The 26926-nt window shown below is 44.5% G+C and overlaps 1 protein-coding gene across 1 annotated transcript in view; it reads right to left on the minus strand.

Annotated features, from left to right (window-relative positions):
- KCNN4 (potassium calcium-activated channel subfamily N member 4) overlaps positions 1 to 26926 on the minus strand; it is a 598479-nt gene that overhangs the window by 258576 nt on the left and 312977 nt on the right. Inside the window, exon 4 of the mRNA XM_085615741.1 lies at positions 13618 to 13753. Coding sequence (XP_085471867.1) covers positions 13618 to 13753 — 136 coding nt within the window. The remainder of the gene's footprint in view (positions 1 to 13617; positions 13754 to 26926) is intronic.

Raw genomic sequence — 26926 nt, forward strand, 5'->3', positions numbered from 1 at the left:
AAGAAAAGTGGATTATTGTTTGAGGGGGATGGTAACCCCTCCCAGGGAACAACCACAATCCTTGTCAGGATGAAACAAAAAAGTCACTAAATTAAACTGTGCTTAACCCACTGGTCGCTTGGCACAAACGCCGTCATGCTTATCTTAGAGGCAAAATGTAAAGTATTTATGCAGCACACAAACAGTGATAAAGTGACATCACAATGTAAGAAAATCCTAAACCAATTCAGAAATGTTATGAGACTAGGAGGACAAAAATCCAAATAGAACCAGAGATATTAGAATTGCAAAGTTTTAGACAGATATAGTGCCTAAAAGCACAAAGCACCACTCGCAGTTATCTGGTCATGCACAGGCTGGATAGCAGTCACCGTGAGTTGTCGTTGCTGTAGTGTAAAGTGCAGATCTCTTGTTGCATGTCAACGCTGACGGTCACTGTAGCACGAAGAGTCGGGTTCACTGAAGCTTTGTGTTGGTGGTTGGCCCACTCGCGGTCACAAAGAGCCCAAAACTTCAGGATTTCTCCTAATTCTCAAGAAGAGCTAAACTGATGCCAACCAACTGTCCTGGACCTGGAAAGAAACTTCGTTGGGACCTGGAACTCACTCCAGCAGAGGCCAATAGGGCTCAGGCAGGTCCAGTTGCAGGCCTAGGCAAGTCCAGTGCACAAGGTCAGCTGGGAAGTTGCGGGGATTCCTCTGGAGCTTGCTGTCTACCTACAGGTCAGACAGGAGGTCAGCCAATTGACCCATGGAGTCACTTAGGTTAGCCAGGGATGAAGGGAGCAGGTCGAGACTTCACTCTCAGAGAGTAAGGCAATCCTAAAGCAGCAGGACAGGGGTGTGGTAGCAGCAGCTCAGTCTTCTGATGGCAGACCAGTCCTTCTTCTCTAGTGCCCACTGGTCCAGGAGTGTTCTGATGAGTGGATCTGGAGATCCTATGGGCCCGATTCACAGAACTAACTTAAGACAAAATCCTAAACTTACTACCATTTTCGTATTCACAGAAGGCACTTACTCATTTTGGCATTCACAGAAGACACTTACTCACTTCGGTATTCACAGAAGTTAGGAGTCCTAACTTTAGGACTCCTAAATGCATTCTGTGAATACCGAAAGTCTTAAAATTAGGATTTTTCTCAGTTTAGGAGTCCTAAAGTTAGGACTCCTAATTTTATTACTACTAAACTGAGAAAAATCCTAATTTTAAGGCTTTCGGTATTCACAGAAGGCATTTAGGAGTCCTAAAGTTAGGAGTCCTAACTTTACTACTACTAAATTGAGAAAATCCTTATTTTAAGACTTTCGGTATTCACAGAAGGCATTTAGGAGTCCTAAAGTTAGGAGTCCTAACTATACTACTACTAAACTGAGAAAAATCCTAATTTTAAGGCTTTCAGTATTCACAGAAGGCATTTAGGAGTCCTAAAGTTAGGAGTCCTAACTTTACTACTACTAAATTGAGAAAAATCCTATTTTTAAGACTTCCGGTATTCACAGAAGGCATTTAGGAGTCCTAAAGTTAGGAGTCCTAACTATACTACTACTAAACTGAGAAAAATCCTAATTTTAAGACTTTCGGTATTCACAGAAGGCATTTAGGAGTTCTAAAGTTAGGACTCCTAACTTCTGTGAATACCGAAATGAGTAAGTGCCTTCTGTGAATACCAAAATGAGTAAGTGCCTTCTGTGAATACCAAAATGGTAGTAAGTTTAGGATTTTGTCTTAAGTTAGTTCTCTGAATCGGGCCCTATATGTATACCTGGTACCAGCCTTTGATGTGGCGGGATTGCATATACTACCCCCACGTCCAGTTCTGAAAGCATCTTCCCCTTGCCCTGTCAAGGCTTCAAACGGTCTGGGGTAACAAAAGACAGGGCAGGCCAGGCCTGGTGTCAGATTCCTTTGGGTGTGCTGTAAGTAGGACAGGGCACATCTCCGCCCCACCATCCTGACAGGATGGCCCATCCAGTCCACACCTAAGCCCCTTTTGTGTCAAGATCATGTAGAAATACACAAACTCCAACACCAGAGCCATTCACTGTAAGATACTGGCAGAAAGCCCAAATGGTTAGGAAAGAAAATGCTAACTTTCTAAAAGTGGCATTTTCAGAATTGTAACTTAAAACCTGACTTTACCATTAAAGAGGATTTTAACTTACAATTCATTTTATTCTAAACAGTATATCTGTATCTGTTCTCAATCCAAAGTTATCACTTATTAAATGTAATAAGGTAACCGAGTGGAAGAAATAGGCCTTACAGTAGTGAGAAACAACATTAGGAGTTTTTCACTACCAGGACATGTAAAACATAAGCACACATGTCCTACTTTTTAAATACAATGCACCCTGCTGTATTAGCCTTTAGCGCCTACCTTGGGGTGACCTATATTTAATAAAAAGGAAGGTTTAGCCCTAGCGAAGTGTTTATTTTTCCAGGTTGTAATCACAGTTTAAAACTGCACTACAGGCTGCAGTGCCATGCCTGAGACATGTTTTAAAAGGGCTACTTTACTGGGTGGGACATGAGTGCTGCAGGACCACTAGTAGCACTTAGTTTACTTGCCCGTGGTGCACGTAGTAACATCTGCGAGGGACTTACGAGTAAATAAAATGTGCACCTTGGGTGTAAGTCAATTTTACCACATTTGAAGGAGAGAGCACAAGCACTTTAGCACTGGTTGGTAGTGTTAAAGTGCACAGAACTCTAAAAGCCAACAAAAACGATTCAAGCAAAGGAAAGGAGTGCAGGCAAAATGTTTGTGGTGACCCCGCAGAGAGGGCGAGGTGCAACAGTTCCTTTCTGTGTTTTGTTCTGGATGTTATATTCAATATCTAGAAATTAGATTGTACATCCTATATAGTTAATTGCAAAACTAATATTATAATAATGTTCAGTATGATGTGTGAAATATCCCTCCATATCTGAAATGCCAGATGTGAATTATGTAATGAATAAAAAGTCCTCAGAAACATCTATGCTGAGTGAGGTCCCCAACCCATCAAGCCCAGCATGGCCAAATTTGTGTTCTCAAATTTATGTTGCCTCTTTGACATGGGATGAGAATGCTTTTGAGCGCAATGCCAGGGTGGTTACATTGGTATGCAATAATATCGTGTTGATCTCCACGTTCTAGAGTCCCTGTTAGTGGTCGGATGACCCCACTCTTCAGTCTTGCCAATGGCCCTCTACTGGCACTAGTGGGAGTAGGGTTCAATAAGGACTCATCTTGCTAAACTTACTTTGAGACCACTGGATTGCCTCTTTAAAACCCCAGTTGAATATGACTTGGGTTAACACACTTTAAGCCTGATTTAGAGTTTGCCGGATGGGATACTCCGTCACACACGTGATATATAAACCGTCCGCTGCATTACAAGTGCATTATAACTAGGGCTCCTGGTTTTATGGTATTTATTTTTTTGACATTTCCGTCTGTATTTATCCATATTTATTTTTTGCTAATTTTATCTGTATTTATCCATATTTATTTTGGGTTTTGTGGAAAACTGAAGCTGAAATTAATATATTTCCACATTTATATAACCGGTAAATATGCACTCATGCTTGAATGCCTTCTAGGTTTCAATGCTGTAAACACCCGCAGAAGATAAATTAATGCAGTTTTAAGAAAATATGCACATTTCTGTATCAACCTTGCGCATATCTACTACTGTTAAAGCCTCTTTACTAAAATGTCTTTCTTTTTTAGCCCCTTTACCTATCAATCCACACAGCTCTTGGCCTGGCAGTCATGGCAGAGAGTATTTAGAGTTACTCAAAAAGCAGCCCAATTTCCGTTTTTATCCACATTTAAAAATAAATACAGACAAGAAAATAAATGTTTTCTGTCTGCATTTATCTTTAAAAATCCGTAAAAACGGAAAACAGGGAGCCTTAATTATAACCTATAGCACTTGTAATACAGCGGACGGGCTATCCATCACATGTGTGACGAGCATCCCATCAGCCAAACTCTGAATGACCGCCCTCAGTTTGCATGACGAGCAGTTGGTTCCTGCATCAGTCCTTGCTCTCTCATCTACAGCCAGGAGCTGCTTTTCCAGTCCTTCATACATCACCAGGGACCCAGCTCTCAATGGGACATGGGTTCCTCTAGGGTGATGAATGATGAAGAAGAATGCAGATGGTGTTTGTTTTAAGGCTGTAACTGGTTACAGACCAGTGAAGCTGCACAATCACAAGGAGACGCCTGGTGGAGCACAAGTCAACCAAGAGAGTCAACTTGGCAAGCTTTTTGGCGGGTATGCGTCCTATTACTGCAGTGGCGTGTTGTACACTCTTCCTGCTGTTACAGTCCTTTTACTGCCACTAGAAATATAAAATAACACAAATCGCTGTGCTGCCTTTTCAACTGGTTTGTGTTTTGGAGCAAAGGAAGGCGTTTGTCATCTCACCGCCACCCTGTTGTTTCGTTCCCACTTCCAAAGCCCTCCTTTCCAGTGGGTCCAATGTGGGAGAGGTGTTCACTTCCCCTAATAAATGCCATTACTTCTGAGTGGGACGCCTGCGGAGTGTGGTAAATGCCCCCTTATGTTTTTAACTTGTAAATGAGGAATTGGTATAAATAAAACACGAAATGCTTCATGTTTTGCCTATTTTCTCCAAGACTTTCTCTCAGTAAATCTCTGCACCATTGAGCTGTGGGAATCCATCAGGCGGGAAAGACAGGGGTGGGAAGATTATTCCACAGCTTGGAATTCTGCTCCTCTCTAGAGTAGCAGCACCAAGCTCTAGTCACTTTGCCTACCTTGAGTTGTAGTACCACACAAGCTGTACAGGTCTGTTTGTAGGCGGAGCCGATGAGTTTCTTCTCTGCAATTTGTCTATCGAGGCTCTTTGTTGAGCCAGTAAAAAGACACTTTCTGGGGCCCATACAGGATATTATTCAGAGTCCTCTATTCAGAACAGCTGCAGGAAACTGGGATACTGGTTGAGGGAGGTGAATCCCTACTGTAGCAGCAAACACAATTTTTGTCAGGGTGAAGCCACAAAGAACCCAACATTAATCTCTGCTTAACCCTCTGGTAGCTTAGCAAACAAGCATTTGCAATGCAATATGTCTCGCATTTACGCGAGTTTGAGCTATTGACATTGCAAATAATAATGCCTTTTATTTTTGTGTTTGTTTTAAAAACATAAATAAAGACATTGTTATTTACAATGCCAATAGCTGATACTCTCGTAACTGTGTGACCTATTGCATTGCAAATGCTTGTTAAGTTTTGGTTTAGCCGCCCATTTGCTTCACTATGGCAAAATGTTTTGTAAGTGATCTTGCGAGGGACCCAGTACATTTCGGCCAGTGGATGCATCATTCTTTGCACTTCCGATAAAAAAGGGCATCTTTTGACCTTGGTAATTGGCCAGTCACATTTCGTAATAAACCTTATATCGCATAAGTGTATTTTGGGAGAAACTCTCTGCAGAACAAGCGCGCACTGAAGTTGACGAGGAGGGAGTGGGAGGGGGGAGTGGGGGCGGGCACAGTGCAAATGGCGTGCACTTTGATGTCTTCAGTGGTCGCGCGGCTCACTGAGGACATCAAAGGGGCCGCGAAGTGATCAGGCAGTGCTTTTCAGGCTGCCAAATGGTGCGCGCGGCCGGCGCACATGCACTGTATTTGGAGGCCTGAAAAGCACTGTTTGCACTTCCAAAACTCGCTTACTATAAGTCTCGCCAGAGCAGCGCTAGAGCGCTGTCTCAGGCGAGACCTAAAAAGCAGTCAGGCTTAACTTAAAGGGAATTATAAAGTATTTTTGCAGCACTTCAAACAGTAATAAGGTGAAAACACAACACAAGAAAAATCCCAAAGCAATTTAGAAAAATAGAGTAAAGTAAAATGTTGTATATTATTTGACACCAAAATGACAAAAATCCAATCAGTAAAATCAGAGATATCCAATTTTAAAGATTTGGGTAAAAGTAATGGTTAAAAGCGCAAAGCGCCTACTGAGTTGAGCAGGACAAAGTCACAGGTTCAGCCCAACTGCAATGTAGCGCGGGCTGAATACAGGAACCAAGTAAGGCCTGCTGAACAAAGTACCTTAAATCTAGGTTGCAGAGCGGTGTGATATCCCATGAAGAGGATGCGTTGAAGATACGTTGCACAGCGGCGGTTGCATAAAAGCTGCGGGCTGCAATGTGAGGTCCTGCATCAGAGATGTGTCTGCAGCTGCGGTTCCGATGGGGAGATAATGTAGCCTTACGGCTACAGCGGTCGACCTTGAAGCTGGGGAACCAGGTTCGAGTCTCGGCAACGACGCTCAACATCCTGTGATTATGGGCAAATCACTTAATCTCCCCGTGCCTAACAAAAAATATGACTGTGTCCTTCTGTAACTAAACTGGTGCTATGTAAAGCGCTCTGATACCCGATGTCTCAGGACTAGTTTGCGCTATATAAAACTCTAAAGGCTTGTAATGCGAAGTTCTGCACTGGGGATGTGTAATGCAGATGCGATCCAGAGGAGCTGCACGTTGCGATGCAAGGTCTAGCAACAGAGATGCTTCATGCAGTGGCGCTTTCGATGTGGAGCTGCGAGGTGATGCGTTGCGCTGCATTAGTTCTACCCAAGAGACCATCAGCTGGGCTGGAAGAGCACCTTCAGGCCCACTTCCAATGGTCTAGGACTGGAGTGTCACCACTCTGGGAGGGAAGGCAAGACTCACAGCAGACAGAGTCTAGGTGCTGGCTTCAAGATGGTTGCAGCATTTCCTGTCCCAGAATTTCTGATCAGGAGGCTCACCAGCAAGCCCTTGGAGCCACTCTTGTGGGCCTGGGTTCAAGATGTAGCGCCAGTCCTTTTCGCTGAGACAGCAGAGTGGCAGGGCAGCAGATTAGCTCAGCACAGTTTACTTTACAGAGAAAATGATCAACTTTGGCCTATATGTTCGAGGCATGTGAGCTGCAGATCACATGCTATGCATAGATTGCCATATAGTGTTGGGTCCGGATGTTTGCACTTTATTTTTCTACGAAGAAGTCTTCCTAGTCATGAGGTAGGTGACTCCTCCTTTAGGTGATAGTGTGCATGGTCATCGACTCCAACTTCAGATTGTTTTCTTCCGCCATTGGGTTTTAGATATTACTCGCTGCGCTCCAGTTCGATACTGATCCTTCGGTTTCCCTCGGTGCGTAGAACTCTCACCCTTGATGGTATTGTTTCTGATCGCGTATTCCATTCTTCGTGTATCATGTTATTTCGAGAAAAAACATCTTTCAATCGGAGAGCTCGTGGTAGGCCGTTGGGCCTAACCGCCTCGATTCTACTTGTAGTCGATGGAACAAACTCCCTTTAAATTCTGCCCACGGTGCCACACGAAATACCCGCGCAACAACTCACACGAAGTGTGCAATCTGTGTTTATCACCAGAACACAGAGAACAGGACTGCGATGCGTGCAAGGCTTTCCGCTCCAAAAAGACGCTTAGTGACCGTCGGGCTCGATGACGCGACATGCAGCGCCAACACACAGGCGCCATTCCAGACCTCTTCGGACCTGATTCAGAAGAAGAAGCTGGCAACGCTATCGGGGCTGAGGAGGAACAGGATCCGATCTCCGGTTCATAGGACGGCTCCGACCAGGATGAAGACATCCCGCATGGACAACGTACTGTAAGTACAATCCCTTCTTCACCCTGACTCCCAAGTCAACCAAAAAAGAAGGCTCCGGACCAACCCGCACCCTCAGGCCCCGGTCGGCACCGAGACCGCGCTTCTGACACCCCGCCTACCGGCTCAGCACCAAAGCCTGTCAAAAAACCTTCCGGCTCTGAAAAGCCCCGTTCCAAGTCGGGCACCGGGCCAAAGCCTTTGGGATCGAAGCCCAGGTCCGGCTCCGAACCTCATCACTCGGCACCGAAAAATACTTCGAATCCGAAGACACCAACCAGAAGCAGTCGGCATCAAAAACTTCGGCGCCGAAACAGACTGATGCACCAAAATCACCTGAAAAGCACAGTTTCGGCGATCTGCTCTGAAAACCGGACCCGAGACAGAAAGTATTGTACATGCATCATAAAACTGGACACATTAACACTAAAGTTACTCTAAAGAGGAAAACTGATACTGAAGAGGACTATTATATTCCCTTAAAGAAGAGAACTATTGGAACTAACCCTTCCCCTCCTCCTCTTCCTCTTCCATCACTAACTTCTCCTCAGTCTCTACCTGTACCAACTTCACCTGAGCACTCACCACCACATACTCCTGACAATCAGGGTGATGGGGATGATGATAATGATGATGGTGAGCCAGGACCTACAGATGAGTGGGACGACTACAACACTGACTCGCCCACAGACAATGATCCTGACCTATAGCCTACCAGGCCCTCTCCGCCAAGATGACAGTGTAGGCTATATTGAATTGCGAGGCAGGGCTGGCAATTACCATGGGGTGCAGCTCCACAAAGAATCCATTGAAGAGGATTTCCTTTTTGAAACATTGAACAGCACACAAAAGTCAACACATATGTAACCCATGCTTAAAGGAATGACCAGGCATGTAGACAACATATTTAAGGATCTTGTCAGGGCCCGTATCATCACCACTAGGGTGGATAACAAATTTAAGCCTGCACCATCTGATCCAATGTACATAAAAGGACAATTACCCTTAGACTCCAATGCACGCAAGAGGGCAAACTCCCAAACTACTGGAGACACTCCACCTCCGATAAGGAACCAAAGCTTCTCGATGCTTCAGATAAAAGGGTAGCCTCCCAGGCAGCTAACTTCTGGCGCATATCTAATACACAAGCGCTGCTTGCCAGATACGACCGTGCGCATTGGGATGAAATGGAACAACTCATCCAATTTCTACCCCAAGAACATAAATCTAAATAGCAAGACCTGGTACGTGAGGGATAATTCATTTCAAACAACTAAGTGAGGTGCTCCCTAGATGCTGCTGACACATCTGCCAGAGCGGTAAACACTAGTGTCCTTTTGAGAATACACGCCTGGCTACGTATATCGGGGTTCAAACCTGAGGTTCAGACCTCCAAATTGAACACACCTTTTGATAAAGAACACCTTTTTGGGCCAGTGGTAGATCCTTCACTTGAAAAGATGAAGAAAGATACTGAAGTGGCTAAATCTATGGGAGCCCTTTCAGTATACACAAGCCAAAACTCAGAACTACCTAGGAGCCACTTTAGATACTCAAAACGCTCTGGCGTTTCTCAACGTGGCCAGAATTCGAAACATTCAGGCGTTAGTTCTTCAGTTTCAGACCAATCAATCACTTCCAGCTCCAGTTTATATGCAACTGCTGGGAATGATGGCGTTTTGCATCATGATCGTTACCCATGCCAGGTTGCACATGCGTCCACTTCAGGAATGCTTAGCCAGTCAGTGGAACCAGAGGAACCAGTCTCACAATCTATTAACTGATCTAGTGTTGGTAAGCGGCTATACTCATCGCTCTCTTGCAGTGGTGGAACACACAAAATTTGTCAAAAGGACGGCCCTTCATAGACCCGGATCCACAGACAGTACTAACAGCGGACGCGTCCCTTACTGGCTGGGGAGCTCATCTTCAGCAACACACAGTACAAGGCCTATGGAGTCAACAGCAAACGATGCTCCACATCAATCATTTAGAGCTGATGGCAATCTTTCTAGTTCTCAAAGCTTTTCAAGATCACCTGTCTGGCAAAGCTGTTTTGGATCAAATCGACAACATGACTGCTATGTATTACATACAAAAACAGGGGGACACACTCTCTCCAGCTGTCCCACTTAGCCCAAGACATCTGGAGGTGGGGCTTCACCACAAAATCTATCTCCTAGCGGATCACCTCCCAGGAGTAAACAACCAGATTGCAGACTTCCTCAGCAGGCAAAGGTATCAAATACACGAATGGGAACTTCATCCTGAAGTTCTCCTCCGATACATCCGAGCTTTGGGAGTCTCTCACATAGATCTGTTTGAAACACCCAAAAACGCAAAATGCCAAAGCTTCGCCTCCAAGTACCCACACCCGTTATCCACAGGCAATGCTCTATGAATGAACTGGTCAGGAATATTTGCTTACGCCTCTCCGCCTCTCCCACTCATTCCATCAGTGGTTCGGAAACTCAGGCAAACATCTCTCACACTAATCCTAATAGCTCCAACATGGGCACGTCAACCATGGTTCACAACCCTGTTGGAACTCTCTCTGGTACCGTATCAAAAATTACATTTAACTCCCAGTCTCCTCACACAGAGCCATGGAGAAATCAAACACCCAGATCCCAAACAATTGAACCTCGCGATTGGCTCCTGAAGTCATAGAGTTTGGTTATCTGAACCTCCCACCAGATTGTATGAACATTATTAAGGAGGCCAGAAGGCCACCACATTAGCCTGCTACGATTTATTATCTATTGCAATAACAATAACATCAACCCTCTTGATGCTTCTATACAAAACATTCTCTGCTACCTGTTACATTTGCAGCCGTCAGCGTTGGCCTATACATCCATCAGACTGCATCTCACTGCAATAGCAGCCTATCTTCAAAATAGACAACATTTATCGCTCTTTAGAGTGCCTGTAATCAAAGCATTTATGGAAGCCCTAAAAAGATTTATACCACCAAGACTTCCACCTGCCACAGTGTGTAATCTTAATATAGACCTCACAAGGTTATGGACTCACCATTTGAACCCATACACAGTTCCTCACTTGGAAAGCAGCTTTCCTCATTGCAATCACTTTATTATGGAGAGTGGGTGAACTACAGGCACTAACCATAGAAGAACCTTTTTTCCCGCTACATAAAGATAAAGTAGTTCTTCGTACTAATCCCAAATTCCTACCTAAGGTGGTATCTGCATTTCACATAAATCAGTCGGCTGAATTACCTGTGTTCTTCCCTCAACCTGATTCAGTTGCAGAACTAGCTCTACACACCTTAGATGTTAGAAGAGCACTGTTGTATTACACGGAGAGAACAGAATCTTTTCGTAGGACCAAACAACTCTTTGTCGCTTTTGCACCGCCTCACAAGGGCAATACTATATCCAAGTCAGGTATTGCTAGGTGGATCGTTAAATGTATTCAGATTTACTATGCAAAAGCCAAAAGGACTCTAACAGTACCTCCTAGAGCACATTCCACTCGTAAGCTAGGGGCTACTATGGCTTTCTTAGGGAACATCCCTATTACTGTCATCTGCAAAACTGCAACATGGTCTACACCACACACATTCACCAAACACTATTGTGTAGATGTGTTAGCCAGACAACAAGCTAATGTGGGCCAATCAGTACTTAAACCTATTTTCAGACAACTCCATCAGTTACAGGATAGCCACCGCTTGGGGGAGACTGCCGTATAGTCTATGCATAGCATGTGATCTACAGCTCACATGCCTCAAACGGAAAATGCTGCTTACACAGTATGCATCTGTTCTTGGAATGTAGAGCTTTAGAATCTCATGTGCCCACCCACCTCCCCGGGTAGCTGTAGCTGCTGTGGTTCTCTTGTCATTATACATATACATACGCATGGACATCTCTATTCTTTACTACTACTCCATTCTCTCACCCTCTGCGGAAAACAATCTGAAGATGGAGTCAATGACCATGCGCACTTTCACCTAAAGGAGGAGTCACCTACCTCGTGACTAGGAAGACTTCTTCGAAGAAAAACAAAGTGCAAACATATGGACCCAACACTAGATGGCGATCTATGCATAGCATGAGATTCTACAGCTCTACATGCCAAGAACAGATGCATACTGGGTAAGTAGCACTTTCCTTACTAAACTTTAGCGGAAGTGATCGAGTGACTCAGAGCAGTGTACATGATGTAAAGACATGCTCTGTGACGCAAAGTTATGCAAACAGCATCAGATAATTCTGTTCTGAGAGTTGATGTGAGCGCTGTGCTAAACCAGAGGGAAAAGCACCATTTCAGAGACACATTTGACATACATTCTTTTATTTTTCTAGGGTACCTTATGGCAGTGCTTAATTAGTAAAGGAATGAGTGCCTGTGCTTTAACTATGCTCCAGCACTGCTATTAAAAGTCGGTGAGCCAATTACAAGGTTGTGTGGTGTTGAATCCATCTCCTGTTCTTTAATCCACTACCAGACAATCCCTGCTCCTTTCTGTAGGTCTCGCAGGTTCCTGCTTTCTCCCTTTGTGTCGGTTTTCCCGTCTTCCTCTTCCTCCTTCTTTAACGTTTGTGTGTTTTCCTCTCCCTTGCTTTCGATCAATATCTGAAGAGGAAAAAAAATGTCGATCCCCAAAAATGAGTGCCGGTGGGCCCCACTGGCAAGCACCGGCCCATATTGACCACTGTAATAAGGTAACTAAATGTTATCCTATGTTAGAGACAGGCCTAGCAGTAGTGAAACATGAATTTAAGAGTTTTTCACTACTAGGACATGTAAAAGTTAAAAGTACATGTCCAAACCTTTAAACACTGCGTTGTGCCCGTTGTGCTGTGTAGGGCGTATCCTAGGAGTGAATTGTATGAATTAAAAAGGAAGGTTTAAGCCTGGCAAAAATTTTATTTTGCCAGGTCAAAATGTCATTTTAAAGCTGCCCACACAGGCTGCAATGACAGGCCTGAGACATGTTTAAAAGGGCTCCTTAAGTGAGTGCCACAATGTAGGCCCAGCAGTAGCATTATATTTACCAGCCCTGGCTACATTTGGTACTAGGGACTTACAAGCAGATTAAATGTGTCAATTGGGTGTAAGCCAATTTCAACATGGTTAAGGGAGAGAACACAAGCACTTAAGCACTGGTTAGCAAAAGCCAACAAACACAATTCAGAAACCAGGAGGGTGAAGGCGTACAGTTTGGGGATGGCCCTGCAGATAGGATCAAGTTCAACAGCAGCTTTGACTTTATTACACACTTCAAGATCATTCAAGTGCTTGTGATACTCAACAATATTTAATTACATGTTAAACTTCCAGAAAAAGGTGCAGATTAAAACAGTTGAAAGCCCAAGCTGCCCAGCAACCACAAGCCAAATCCTACCATTGATAAGGGCATTTTTTTCTGTGTTAGAATCTATATTTCATTTTCTCTTGCAATAAAACTTAAATGTAGAATTCAGTGTCTTACCAGTGTTTTATTCCTGTTATACAAGAGGCATGCGAAGAGAGACTAGGGGATGTTTAGCAGGCAAGTTTATAATAAAGCATTAATTCACGTAATGTTTGAAATATAGCTTTAACAGCCTCACATTCAGAAACTAGATTCTTGCTTTAACAGGGTAGTCCAGCCAGCATAGCACTGGTGCAATGGTGACTATATCCAATTAGGAAAGAGAAAAAACATAACATGCATTTGAGTCATTTTGAACAATGGAAGGAATCCTTGACCACCAAATGACACAGGGTCTGAGTGTAAAGAGTAAAGACAGATTCTAAGCTTACTTTAACATGACTTCTCTAACATGTTGGAGGAAATAAAAGGGCAGGTGGGTTGGGAGGGGTCATACGATTTCTCAGAAAAAGTGCAACTCATGCTCTAGATATACAGACCAATATCTCTTGGTAAGCCAGTTTCAGGTGGGTTACAGTCATAAACAAGGTAATGCATGCTGGGAATTGCAGGATTCGCATTCATAACATACCATGACCCCTGTGCAGAGGCAGACAATCCTCCCACAGATAGTGCTAGGCACGGTGTCCCCATATCCAATGGTGAGGAAGGTGATAGGGATCAGCCACATGGCCTCAATGAGGTGCTCTGTTTCATTGAAGTTCTGCCTGTGGGAAGATAAATATGGCAACATGTCAGATGCAAGGCCTGTGATCACAATACATTAAAACAGTGTTTATCTTCTGAGACAAATGTTTCTGGCAAACTGAAGATTACTCTCCAGAATAGTAATAACTTGTTTCTATCCAGCAGTTCGTTCTATTGTCTTTGCAGGCAGCTCTAAGTGTTCTAACTGACAGGTGTTAATGTTGCTTGATTTAAGAACACTCGCTCAATTTCTGCTTCCGGAATGATGAAAGAGTTTTGTATTTTTAGGAGAAAACCCACCTGTGGGCCAGAGCCAAATCCTCCATGTCACTGAAAAAGTCCTTCTAACAGTTTCTTGAAGTGGTACTAAGGTCTCCAGTGACTCACTGTCATCCAGCTAGACCAGAGAGGAAAAAACCCAAATGCTCACAACATTATTGTAATTCTCCAGTACTGGATCTTTCATAGATGCACTTGCTTGAACCATCCCCTTCATCAAGGCAAGAGCATCACAGTATTGTAATAGAAAAGCTGTCCCAAAGCTAGGCGTTAACAACCTGGAGAGGTCACCTCGTTAGCCTATCCACATCATTTGAAAAGAACCGCACTTCATCCATTTAGAATCCAGGAGCCTCATCACTCCTCCTCTCAGGGGCCACCATACCTCTGACTTTTACCGCATGTTGTGTGAAGGGATTCTCCCTAAGCTCTGGTCAGTTTTTTCTGTAGAGAAACCTGGATGTTTTACAATCCATTAAAGTGGACATGGACACAGTAAGATCCTTGGGCGTCCTAAGAAGCCAGTCCTTTTGAAGTGCTTGGGGCCGAGGTCATAGCTCTTACAAAGTAGGATACCAGTGTTACTGTTATCAACTTTACCGGGTGATTTAGCAGGGCTGCTTTCAACAATACCACCATCAACAATATACACAAACTCCACCCTTTTCCTTTTCCAGACAACCACCTCAAATAAAGTTGGCAACACAGCAGCAATCACAAAATGCTTCTAGGCACCATTGATACCATCTTGGTGCCAGCCACGTCTCCATCCCATCCTATAGGGGGACAAATATCCCACTTTTACAAAAACTGGAGGTATATAACTACATACTGATAGGTTCTGAAATTAGTAAGAAAGGGAGACACCATAGATTCCCTTACCATTCCTCCTACAGATTGAAAATAAGCCAAATACTCTCGAAAGGTGCAATAGAGACTGTGCCCTTCTCCCGGCAAAACTTCGGTTTCTGTTCACAGTTTTTCCTCATAAAAAGGAAGTCAGGGGAATGGAGACCTTTACTAAATCTAAGACAGCTAAACAAATGACTAAATAAGCAATCATGTTGGATGGTTACTCTTCAGGAAATACTCTAGCTGTTAAATAAGGGAGATTACATGACTTCACTGAACCTCCAGGATGTTGTTTCTTTGCCACAAAATGGCCCAGACAATAGTGGTACACAGAGCTACTTCTCCACTCAGAATGTCCTCACATTCGTTTCAAACCAATAACAAACTTATCGACATTGCCCAGCGGCCAGGTGTTACATTGCAACCAGAAGTCACTCAATGTGTCTTCCTGACTGCTGAGCACAAGGAGTCCCATCTCTTAAATATCTCTGAAGATGGTAGAGAGAATCTTGATAAAGCCAGAGCGGACTCTACAAACGACACTTAAGGAGCCAAATGAAAACGTTTCTGTGTTTGGTGCTTCTCTCAGAATATCCATTCTGTCTCCTCACCACCTAAACAGGTTCTTACATATCAGCTTCATCTAGCAAGTTCAGGTCTGTCCCATTCCTCCATCAGGATCCACTTGGCAGCAATTTCTCAATTCAGAAGAGCTAATAAATCGTCTTTATGTCTGCACGTTGCCTTTTCTTTTCTCTCTTCATAGCTTTTCATGGCTTCTGTCGTCAGTCCCTCCTTCCTCCCCAAAATTCTCTCCACCTCCTTTCTACTCTTCATCCTTGTTATTTTACCATCTCCTGTTCTACTTTCTCTTTCGTCTTTCTTGTTTACTTACAGCTGCCGTCCAAAATGTGAAGGTCTTCCTTCCCAGTAACATTAAAGGCAGGCAGCAGGGTTCTTTTACAATGTTCTGCTCGTTTTCACATCAGTGCTCCTGTGGGACTTTGATTACCTTTTGTCTTAAAGACGCATGTTCTAGTTTCAGGGGATCGCATTAAATGGAAAGCTTCCAATTCAACAGGGATCTTAAGCTTTGGGGCACAAATAGGTTAGTTAACGTCTGTTGCCATTCGCTGCACTCTCCGTGCTCTTTCTCCACACTCCCTAACACCTTTCTGGCTCTTAACGCAGTAAAACGTCAAGTATTTGCATCACATCAGTGAAAGATTTAGAAGTCACATCAGCCAATCACAGCTCTCTAAATAAAACTAGCTGCTAAGTATATAACCTAGGGTGACCAACTGGCATGGGTGCAAATTCAGGACGGTAAGTTTCAAAATGCAGGACAGAGGGTCAAAATTCAGGACAGAACTTTGTGAAAAAAGATACGTTTTACCGACACATTAGAGGAAGTTGTGCGACAGTATAAAAGTAAGTAGACAATCACTTAGGTACAAGTCAAAATAAGTTTATATTAGGTTGAGACAATCGTGCACTTCACGTCTATTTGGTATAAGTGCATCTTTGAGCAACTGTGCAGGTCTGTGGTATTTCATATGATAATTTACATTCTGCCATCCATTAATTCTTTCATCCATCATTCAGTCTTTCACCATTCATTCTGTCCTTCCATCTGTGTGCCCATCCATATCCAAACCTTTCCAATCATTTGCAAACCTATCCATCATCTATCCTTCCATCCATCATTTCACTCATCCATCCCTTCATCCACCCTTTCAATCAACCATCCATCATCCATCCATCCATTCTTCCACCCATCCATTCACTCATCCATCCAACCATTTACCCTTTCGCCCAAGCCCTCCTTTCACTCATCCATCCAGTCTTCCACCCATACATCCAAGCATTTACCCTTTCACCCATCCAGCCATCCTTTCACTTGCTTATCCTTCCACCCAGTCACTCATCCATCCACCACTTCACTCATCCAACCATCCATTCTTCCAGCTCTCCACCCTCCCTTTCACTCATGATGCATTCTTTCACTCATCCATCTTTACATTCTTCTTTTCACTCATCCATGCACCCATTCGCCCATCCATTCTGCCAATCATTTATTCATGCTTTCACTCATCCATCCATCCTCCCTTTCTCTCTCCATTCCCCTTAGTTACCCATCCTTCCAGCCACACTTTACCCATCCACCCATCCACCCACCTATCTAGTTGCAGACAGAAGAGGCCCATCAAGAACTTCACCCTTGCTGTAGTTCTTAAAGCAAAGGGTGGGGTGGGAAAGGGAAGGGTTCACTATGCACCTGCACATAGGCAGTCTGAAAACTTGGAAGTCATGAGTCATGCATGATTCACAGTGCCAGGACGTGAGGTGACTGTGACATGGTGTTGATTCGAGGACTTTACATAGAATGAAACAAAACTGGGGGTCTCTCCAAGGGGGGTGTCTGATTTAAATAAGGGCTTGGCTTAAAACACTTAAGCTAAAAAAATATTTGCTGAGCTGGTATTTTGCTTTTTCTATAATTGCATCTAGTAACATTAGACCTACAACAAGCCAAGACTATTGGCTTTGTCAATGGATGTTAGTTGCATAAAATAAATAAAAAAGCAGCAACTATGGCTTCGTTGTATATAATATTAACAATGCTTCAGCTCTGAAATGATGAGACTGTGAAAGAACTATAAGATCTTCTTTTTAACTTTTTTACTTTGTACACTGTAATCGTGGTACTTCTCTTCTACATATTCTTTTTGTTTGCCTGCTTGGTGTATCTTTCCCTTTTGTTGCAATAGTGTTTTGGAGGAATACCTGGTAAAGAAAAGTGTCTGTGTCACGGTAAGTAATGGGAATCCTACAGTTTGTGTGCTGTGGTCCCCTTAAGTGCACCAGGTACCCTTTTGAAACAAGAGCTAATCCCAATTTGTCCGCCAACTCCCACCTGCAGCAGATTTGGGAATTTGAGTAAGGCATTGATTGTGCACCCCACAGGTATCTATGTGCCTGCCTGATTTTCGCCAGTCAAATCCTGGCTCAAATCACACATTGAAATGTGCAAAATCTAAGTTTCTGCACCTTGGAATCGGACAAAACATGCACAGGTAAACAGTTATTCCTCATTCTGGGGGTAAACACGTCAACACTGAATGAAGTGCAACATGTCACCTGAAAAATGCTGTACCCCGTGTCACTGGTGTTTACTAAATGCTCAGCTCACACCTAGATTTGTGTGAAAATCAAAATGAGGTCCCAAGTTATAGGCTATCTAGACTAGTGTTCAGTGTCAAGCTCCATACCACCACCTAAGAGGAGTCTTAAATTCAAATGTCATCCATCTAACACTAAGAGAATGCCCTGCCCTAGAACGAGACTGGAGGAGGCCACCACATGCTTTCACAGCCCAGACTGGCCAATTGTCATTCTGTAAGTGACAATCAGCCGCATACAGAATGACAATGGGCGGGATGGGGCTGTTCTTGTGTTTCGCAGATGAGTGCAAGGTGGCCCCATCAGGGAGCCGAGGCCTCTCACAGGAAACAGCTCTGTTCCTTGCAAAGCCCAAAATTACGGACAAAAGGCGTCCATAAAAGGGATCCTCACGGACAACGGATGTGAGGGCCAATTTACGGACGGTCCGTGAAATTTACGGACGGTTGGTCACCCTAATATAAGCACGTTTCAAGGAACACATTTGCAACAGCGACGCCCCCTTCTTTCTTCTCTCCCTGTCCTCTATTCTCCACCTTTCCTCTCTCTCGTTCATTGCCTTCTGGAACGGCGCTGTGGGATAGATTGAGGAATTAAGGAACAGTCTGGAAGTATAAGACGGAAAGGGGGTCAGAGAGACGCCAAAACCTACTTTCTACCAAGGTATAGTCACAGATATACCTTTAAGGCTCTCTCAGATCTTGCAGACATGCCTGGTGCCTCCTTTTTAAAAGCCCCAAGCAAAATTAAATTTTGCCGGTTTAGTGCTCCCTCTTTCCTGGCAACTGGGGACTTTGCAGCCTGCATTTGCAACGTGGTAGACCACTGTTGGTTGCCCGATAGTGCTTGCCTAGTTTCAACAGTCAGTATAACAGTAGCCGTGCCATAGCCTGCTCGGTTATTTACATTCCAATATGTACTCTATAAGGAATGCCAGTATCACTTTGCAGCTGTGCATGCAAATAATTCTGGCTGTTGTGTTCAGCTTATAACACTTTCTCATTTGTCAAAGGTAGAGGTTGGTGTTAAAAATACCAATGGCAATACCGCTTTGCAAATGACTCCACTGCAAAAAAAAAAAAAAGCTAAAATCATTGTCATTTTAAACGCCAACAGCTCCAACTTTTACAAATGCAAGACCTATTGCATTGGAAATACTTTTTTATAATGATACTGTGAGACTCCCTCCAACAACAGGGATAATTCAAGCATTTGAATCCATGAAAAATTCCAATATTGGAGAACCACAGTCTACAGGTAAGTAACTTGATGCTTGTGCTATCAGTTGGAAAACCCGAAGTTTGTGCTGTTATCCTGAATGTATTTGTTTGAGTATTGTAATTAGTGGGATCCATTTTGGATGCACCTAGTTTACTATGACACAAGAAGGAAGATAAAGACAGTATCCTCAGACAGTGGAAGTGTATTGCATTCCTGTGGGTGAAGGGTGGACATCGACACACTGACGTGATGAGGATGGAGACAGGGCTACCTTGAGAAGTTATTTGAAGAAATTGATAACAAAGGGCTTCTGATCAGTTCATCCTGAGCACTGCCATTTGGGAATGGAAGGGGTGAAGGGTGGGGCTGCTGTTTTTTTTGTTCAAGTTGAAGACGTTTCTAGGTCAGGACTGCCCGTTTTCCATGATACCTCCTTCAGAGATGCTGATGACTCCTAACTGCAGAGACCTCACAATTCTCTGTGCCCATTGTGTGGTGGCTCAAGTTTAGAGACAGGCTCAGTGTTATCGGCTCTGAGAAGCATCACTTTCCACAATGGCTGAGTCTGGGGGGCAGACTTAGAATGATACTTGAAAGACAAATACTACAAATCAGTTTTAATGTTTGAAGCAATCGTTCCACTTCCAGTTTTAAAAAATGTGTGCAAAGGTGGGACCCAATCCAACCAACTTGGCGCCAGCTCTACATTCTCCATACTCAAGGAAGAGGGCACCCTGCAGATTACGTAATGGGCTGCTCTGTGACCAGGGTTGGTGTCTTCCTAATAGCCAGCCTCTCAAAAGTGAGGGGACCTCACCTGAAGTCTGCACGTACTGCTGGAGTAGCTGATGGTCTGCCTAATGACTGGAAGTCTGTCTGTCTGCTGAGAGAGGAAAGGAGTCTGCCAGACCCTGCAAGAGAGCAGACTGTCCAGAAGGAGAAGCCCAGTGGGTTACTGGCATGAGTGACACTAAGATAAAGCAGAGTGCCTGAGAGAGTAAAGCCCTGGGACATCCATGGTGCAGAGGATCTCACTTTCTAAATGCATCCGCACCGTGGCCTGTGGCAGCTGCAACTCCCGTGCAATGTGTGTCAGACCAGGTCGGCTGCACTTGCCTTGCCATGTGTGTCAGACCAGGTCGGCTGCACTTGCCTTGCCATGTGTGTCAGACCAGGTCGGCTGCACTTGCCTTGTCATGTGTGTCAGACCAGGTCGGCTGCACTTTCCTTGCCATGTGTGTCAGACCAGGTCGGCTGCACTTGCCTTGCCATTTGTGTCAGACCAGGTCGGCTGCACTTGCCTTGCCATGTGTGTCAGACCAGGTCGGATGCACTTGCCTTGCCATGTGTGTCAGACCAGGTCGGCTGCACTTGCCTTTTCATGTGTGTTGGCACAGGTCGGGCTGCACTTGCCCTGTCATGTGTGTCAGACCAGGTCGGCTCACTTGCCTTGTCATGTGTGTCAGACCAGGTCGGCTGCACTTGCCTTGCCATGTGTGTCGGCACAGGTCAGGCTGCGCTTGCCTTGCCATGTGTGTCGGCACAGGTCGGCTGCACTTGCCTTGCCATGTGTGTCGGCACAGGTCAGGCTGCACTTGCCTTGCCATGTGTGTCGGCACAGGTCAGGCTGCATCTACATTGCTGTGTCTACTGGCCCAGATGGGGGGTGAGGGGGCGGCGGGGCTATATCTAGTGTGCCATGCATATCGTGCTGCATCTGCCATTCCGGGTGTGCTGGCCGGGGTCAGCATGCAACTGCATCAATGAACGAATAAGTCACGGCCGGGGCCACAATTGCTGTCAGCCTAGAAATGTGTGACAGGCACCTGCCCTGTGGTGCTAGTGTCGACCAAACAATGCCAAACCTTCCAGGCAGTTGCACTGGGAGAAGACGTAAGCTGCACCCAACTTTCTTGGGGTCTACTGCTGAAGCTGCACAGGATCGCGGCTCCACCTGCAGTGGGACTGAGCCATCGAGCTTACACCGACTGAAGTGCAGGACTAAAGACTGATATCTTACTACTGCGACACTAGAGGTAAGACTTTGAATAAACAGAGACTTCGCGAGCTTTTGACTTGTAGGGCAATGTAATGTGCGCTTAGCCTTATTCACTTTTCTACCATAGCTTTGATCGGCGACATATCCAATTAGAGTCAGCTGAGTGGGAGAGAGCAGAGAGAGGAGGATAAGGGGTGTAGTGCCCACAGAAAAACCATGATCTGAAGTACCACCCTATATGCTGGATTGAACTGTGTAGCATTGGTACTGTTGTGTGATTGTTGAGTTCTGACCTCATGCCCCCATACCACCTCCCAGAAAAGCCTGGGACTGCTCGCACTCACTAGCCTGGGAGTCAACCTTGGAAATGGTTGTACTTGGCCCTATTTGCAAAGCCATAGTAGGATGGACACAGAAATGGCGATGGGATGAATGCTCGTAAATTGTCTGACCACTGGCAGACTTTTAGGGTAGCATTCAAATTGATCGTTTTTTGCCTACCGTGCCAACTCGGACCTCTGGGATTAGACCCAGCCATATGCAAATGAGCCTTGATCCTGCTCCAGGAGGCACAATCCCGTCTGAACTGAAACACAAGCAACCTTAGACCGATGTTGTCTATGTCGGCCTCTTCAGTCGGGAGCAGCTTGGTTCCAGTGGCACAGTGAGCATGGAACCCACAGCTGTGCATACCCATGGCCACTTAGGGCATTACTTCAAACACACAAGAGGTGATGCCGCAAGTTTGGCGAGTATGCCAAAAGGTAGGTGCTGTTTTCACTGTGCCATACAACTCTAGCTACTCATTACTGAAGTGGCCGACAGAGGCCGAAACCGGTCAGGGATTGCTTGAGTTCCTGACCTGAAGGGACCTAGCCTGGCAGTTTGGACTGGACTGTTCACATTGAGACACATTTGCATATGGCAGATTTCTGCCTGAGAGGCAAAGAACAGTCGACTGGGATGCTGCCTTGAGCACATTGAGTAACCAGCGGCTGAGATCAATTCCAGCATAGGCTGTTCCTAATAGAGACACTCTGGTTTAAGTTTCACAGAATGCCTAAAAGCGTGAGTTCAAAAGCACAGTTTAGGCCCTTTTGGATTCAACACTTACAGTCCAGTCCCCTAGCTCCAGTCGAAGATCCTCCCCTCATCTGGGTGGGGCATTGTTTGATCTCTGCCCCTTCCTGCATTTCATTACACTGTTTGTTGCATCTGGGAAGTTTTGAACTAATATAAGACACTTCCTGCATAAATGTAATATTCTATCTCAGTATCACTGAAACTCAATAAAACGGCTGTCCTTCTTGGAACATCTTATTGTTCATCTCCATTACAATACACGGCTTTTGTGAATTTCGAAGTCTGGCTTGGAGTACCAGCTTAGAACTCCTCCTCCTCCTTCCACAGTTTCAACCTCTCGTGGACTCCTCGGGCGAGCTTCCCGAATGAAACTCCCCCTGCTGAGGGCTGTATTCTGTTTTTGTGTATGTTTTAAGATTACAGATGCTCCTACTTTGAATGATGTGGTATTTCCTGCTCCTCATAGAGCTTCAGATGTTCCCTTCTATACAATAGCCATTGCACTTTGAATCATAATGGGGAAGTATGGTTACTTTAGCACAGAGAGATGTTCCTTAATCCTCAGCAGCACACTTTTTAGGTCTTGCTTGACCCAGCGCATGCGCTGGTCTGGCAAGACTCTTTGTGAGGGCTCAAAAAAGTGCTACCACTGTAGCCTAGAGCACGGGCACGCGCGCCTCTCTTTTGCGGCCGCACGGCCGCATTGATGTTTGATTGTGATCGTGATCGCGATCACTTTCACTTTCACTTTCGCGGCCGCTTTGATGTTCTCCGTGAGCCAGTTTTTTTTTCCTGTTTATTACTTCTATGCAGTAATGGTGGCACCCGTGCGCCGCCATTACTAAAGAGCAGTAATAAACAGAAACAAGCATTGGCATAGCCAATAGGTCTCGCTTTTGGGACCTTATAAGTATTTGGTTATGCAACTGTTGCATGGCTAAACGCTTATATGGTCCCAAAAGCGAGACCTATTGGCTATGCCAATGCTTGTTTGACCTTCTAACTGTGCACTGTGCAGCTGGGGTCATCTGTCAACTGACACAAAGCACCAGCCCATTACGCGGATTTACATTCTCCTGTCTTCGCCCCTCATACACCACAACCGCTGCTTCAACTTTAAAGAACACTTGACAGGGCCGCTACATATTTTTAAAGGGGTCTTATCCACGATTTCAAGAATTCTTTGGGTCTTCACTTCACATCTTTTTTTCTGGATCCCTCTTTCTCTTCATAATCATTGGTATCCTCTTTCCATCATCTTGCTTCAATGATGACTTTATTATATTCTAGCAAATGACCGTTTGGGAGCAGGTATCCTCATGAGCATCTTTCAGACCTTCACCCACCAGCTTCCATAAGCTAGTGGCTACAGCATCCTAACATGATTACTATGCCATTGACTCCTTGACAAAGCCAATAGGCTTGCCTTGTATATTAATGTGGTGACTCCTTAGTAAAGCCTATAGACCAGCTTTATATATTTGTACGTGTGAACCCTTGACAAAGCTAGTAGTCCTGTCTTATTTGAAAGTATTCCGCCCCTTATATAGTGAGATTTCGTCTCGAATAGGTGGGGTTTATTGCGATTATGAGGTTCATGACTAACTCAGGGTGAAATTTGATTTGAGGGTGTCACCAACAGTATTTCCATCTGCCTGATATTTGTAATTTAATGTGTAGTATTTACTAGTGTCTGTGTTAGAAATTAACTTTTCCTTTTTCAAAGAAAATGCACTGACTATACAATAACTTATTGAGTGTTGTTGCTACGTACCAGTGAATGGAAACTACTAGACCATTCCACTTCCCCTGAGCAGGCATTGACTGCTCTGATTCGCTACCCTGAGAGAGTCAACTGCTACAATGGGGATTGGGTTCCCTCTAGAGAAACAATTGTGGACCGATTACTTGTGTAGGACTCACATCCTGAACAACTAATAACCAAATTGTTTACAAGTAGCTACCCAATAGCCTTTAGCAAAAACAAATTGAGGACATTTCCTTGGTCACATTTTCGGGCCTTTATTGTTCTGGACAATAACCCCCCCACACACACACACACCTTTATGCCTCTTGATGAAAGTTAACTCAGGTCTCCACTCGACCTTGCTCCTCCACACATTTTTGTAAAAACAGCCAATATTCTTCTCCCAGTCATTGCAGATATAGCAAACCTCTTCCTTGCAAAAGGAATACTACTCGCAGTGTGGACACATGCTATGGTGAAAGCTATAATAAAGAAACCCAACCACGACATATGCTGCTTTGAGAATTTCCAACCTATTTCTCTACTCCCGGGACTAAGTAAGGTGCTAGAAAAATATGTCAACTCACACCTCTCGAACTTCCTAGAAGGCAACAACATCCTGCATCCCACCCAGACAGGGTTCCAGCCCAATCATAAAATCAAAACCTCACTTTCGGCAGTCTTGGAACAGGCAGAAATTATATTGGATCTATGAGGTACTGTAGCCACCATCCTTCTTCGACACAGTGGACCAGAGGACCTTCATTAAGAGGATCCAGAATGCAGGAGTGTCAGGCCTGGCCCTTCAATGGGTCAGCTCGTTTCTGGAGAATAGATCTTTTCAGGTCTTTGATAAAGCATGCGCCTCAGACATCTTTCCGTTGAGATGTGGTGTCTCACAGGGGTCATCCTTGAGTCCCACATTGTTCAACCAAATCGATGAAGGTTGCGCCGTTGCTGACACTGTTGATGAATGTTCCATTGGTGCCACTGTCTATGACCGCTCTATTGATAACTTCGTCGTCGGCTACTCTGATGCTGATAATAAAGGTTTCGCTTCGTTCATCAATGAAAGCACCATCAATGGGCCCGTTGAAGGCTATTTCTGATGATCAGATCTGACCAGATCTAACAGCCTGTCTTTGGAAATTGGGGTTACTGATGAGCTTGAGGATGATGGACCATTTGGGGTTGCAAGTAGTCCATCCCAGCTACATGCAAAATGCCAAGAGACAAATGAGGAATACGAACAAGATGAAACATCATGCTTAACTGGAAATTTATTCTTTAGAGACAGACAACAAGTTAGAGAAAGATCTTGCGAGGAGTTCCATGAAAATTATGCTTACAAAGAAGCATTTGTGGAGCAGTCATTCCAAGAACCAATGATGTAGGTTATTTTTGCTCTGGTCTCAGACCACCATTCCAATTATAAACATTTCCCAGAAAGGGACACTCCACCACAACAACAACAACAAATGATGCTGTCCTCAGCGGGATATCCTTCACGATCTCCTAGATTATTGACCCAGGAAAAAAGCGCAGTGACACAGCAAAGGGTTGTCCCCATCCAAGACAGATGGATCCGATTACCATCCGTGACGACTTCATAGATCAAGGGGATGATGATGGTGATGAGCCAGAAAAGAGAGAAATACCTCATGACCAGGCTACAAATACGGGAAGTGAATGGGATGAATATGTGACTCCAATATCAGCCCTCCCAACGCTTCCAGTGCCTAGTTCTCGCCCGGATGATATAGGGTGTTTTCATGCTGTATTAGAAAGGGCTGTGAAATGGTCTGATGTGCCAATAATGGTCAAACAACCAGACTGCTTCCTTTATGACTTCACAGAAACAGGAAGAAGTGAGGTAAATTCCAATAGTTGACTATCTCGGGGCTGAAGGTCTTAAGGTCACAAATAAGCCAGCTACTGTTACAGCGGTAATGCCTAGACTAGACTAGAAATATAAGGCTTGTGATAGCACTCCAACCTGCCTGACAGGACAGCCTCACCTGGATGCGGTAGCGATGCAGGAGGCACAATAGAGATCTAAAAATCCAACTCTACCATGCTCAGCACTCCTGATAAGGAAGGTAGGAGGTTAGATAATATAGGGAGATGTTTTTCAGCCATGGCTCCTATGACCATAAGAGCGTCCAACGCTTTAGCGATACTGGGCAGATATGATCGCCAAATGTGGTCAGACTTAGCGCTGTTTACAGACCACCTGCCTGAAGTAAAAAAGCAGGAGGTGAAGTCTATTATTCAGGGTGGACAGAGAACATCCTCCGAACTGATTGATACAACAATGGATGTACACTATGACTTTTGCTAGAGTATCCCTACATGATATCTGTATGGCTGCAACTTGGACAAACCGGCACACCATCACAGGCCACTAATGTCTCGATGCCACTTACCAGGACGCTGCAGTGGGTCAAGCAGCTCATCGCAATCTATTTCAATGAGGGGATCTACTTTAGCACTATTATTATAATGTTTATTACAAGCATTATTGTGGTAATTGTTCTTATGAATATTATTGTTGTTATTAGTATCGTGATTATCGATACCGTTTAGACATATAAATACAACTTATAGGGTTTTATTTTACCCACCTCCGCATGATTTCTACATTGGCTCAAGTTTGTTTCTGCATACTATTCTGATTCAAACTTGTGAATCCATGACAGAATCAATATTGGAAAGTTACTTTTCTGTACTCTGTGGTTCTCCAGTATAGATTCACATCTCCCTCTCACTTCCCCTTTCAGACGCTCACCACATTGATTGACTGAGAGTTAACTGAGTATTATGAATGTA

This window comes from Triturus cristatus, chromosome 7 (assembly GCF_964204655.1).
Source record: "Triturus cristatus chromosome 7, aTriCri1.1, whole genome shotgun sequence".
NCBI lineage: Eukaryota > Metazoa > Chordata > Amphibia > Caudata > Salamandridae > Triturus > Triturus cristatus.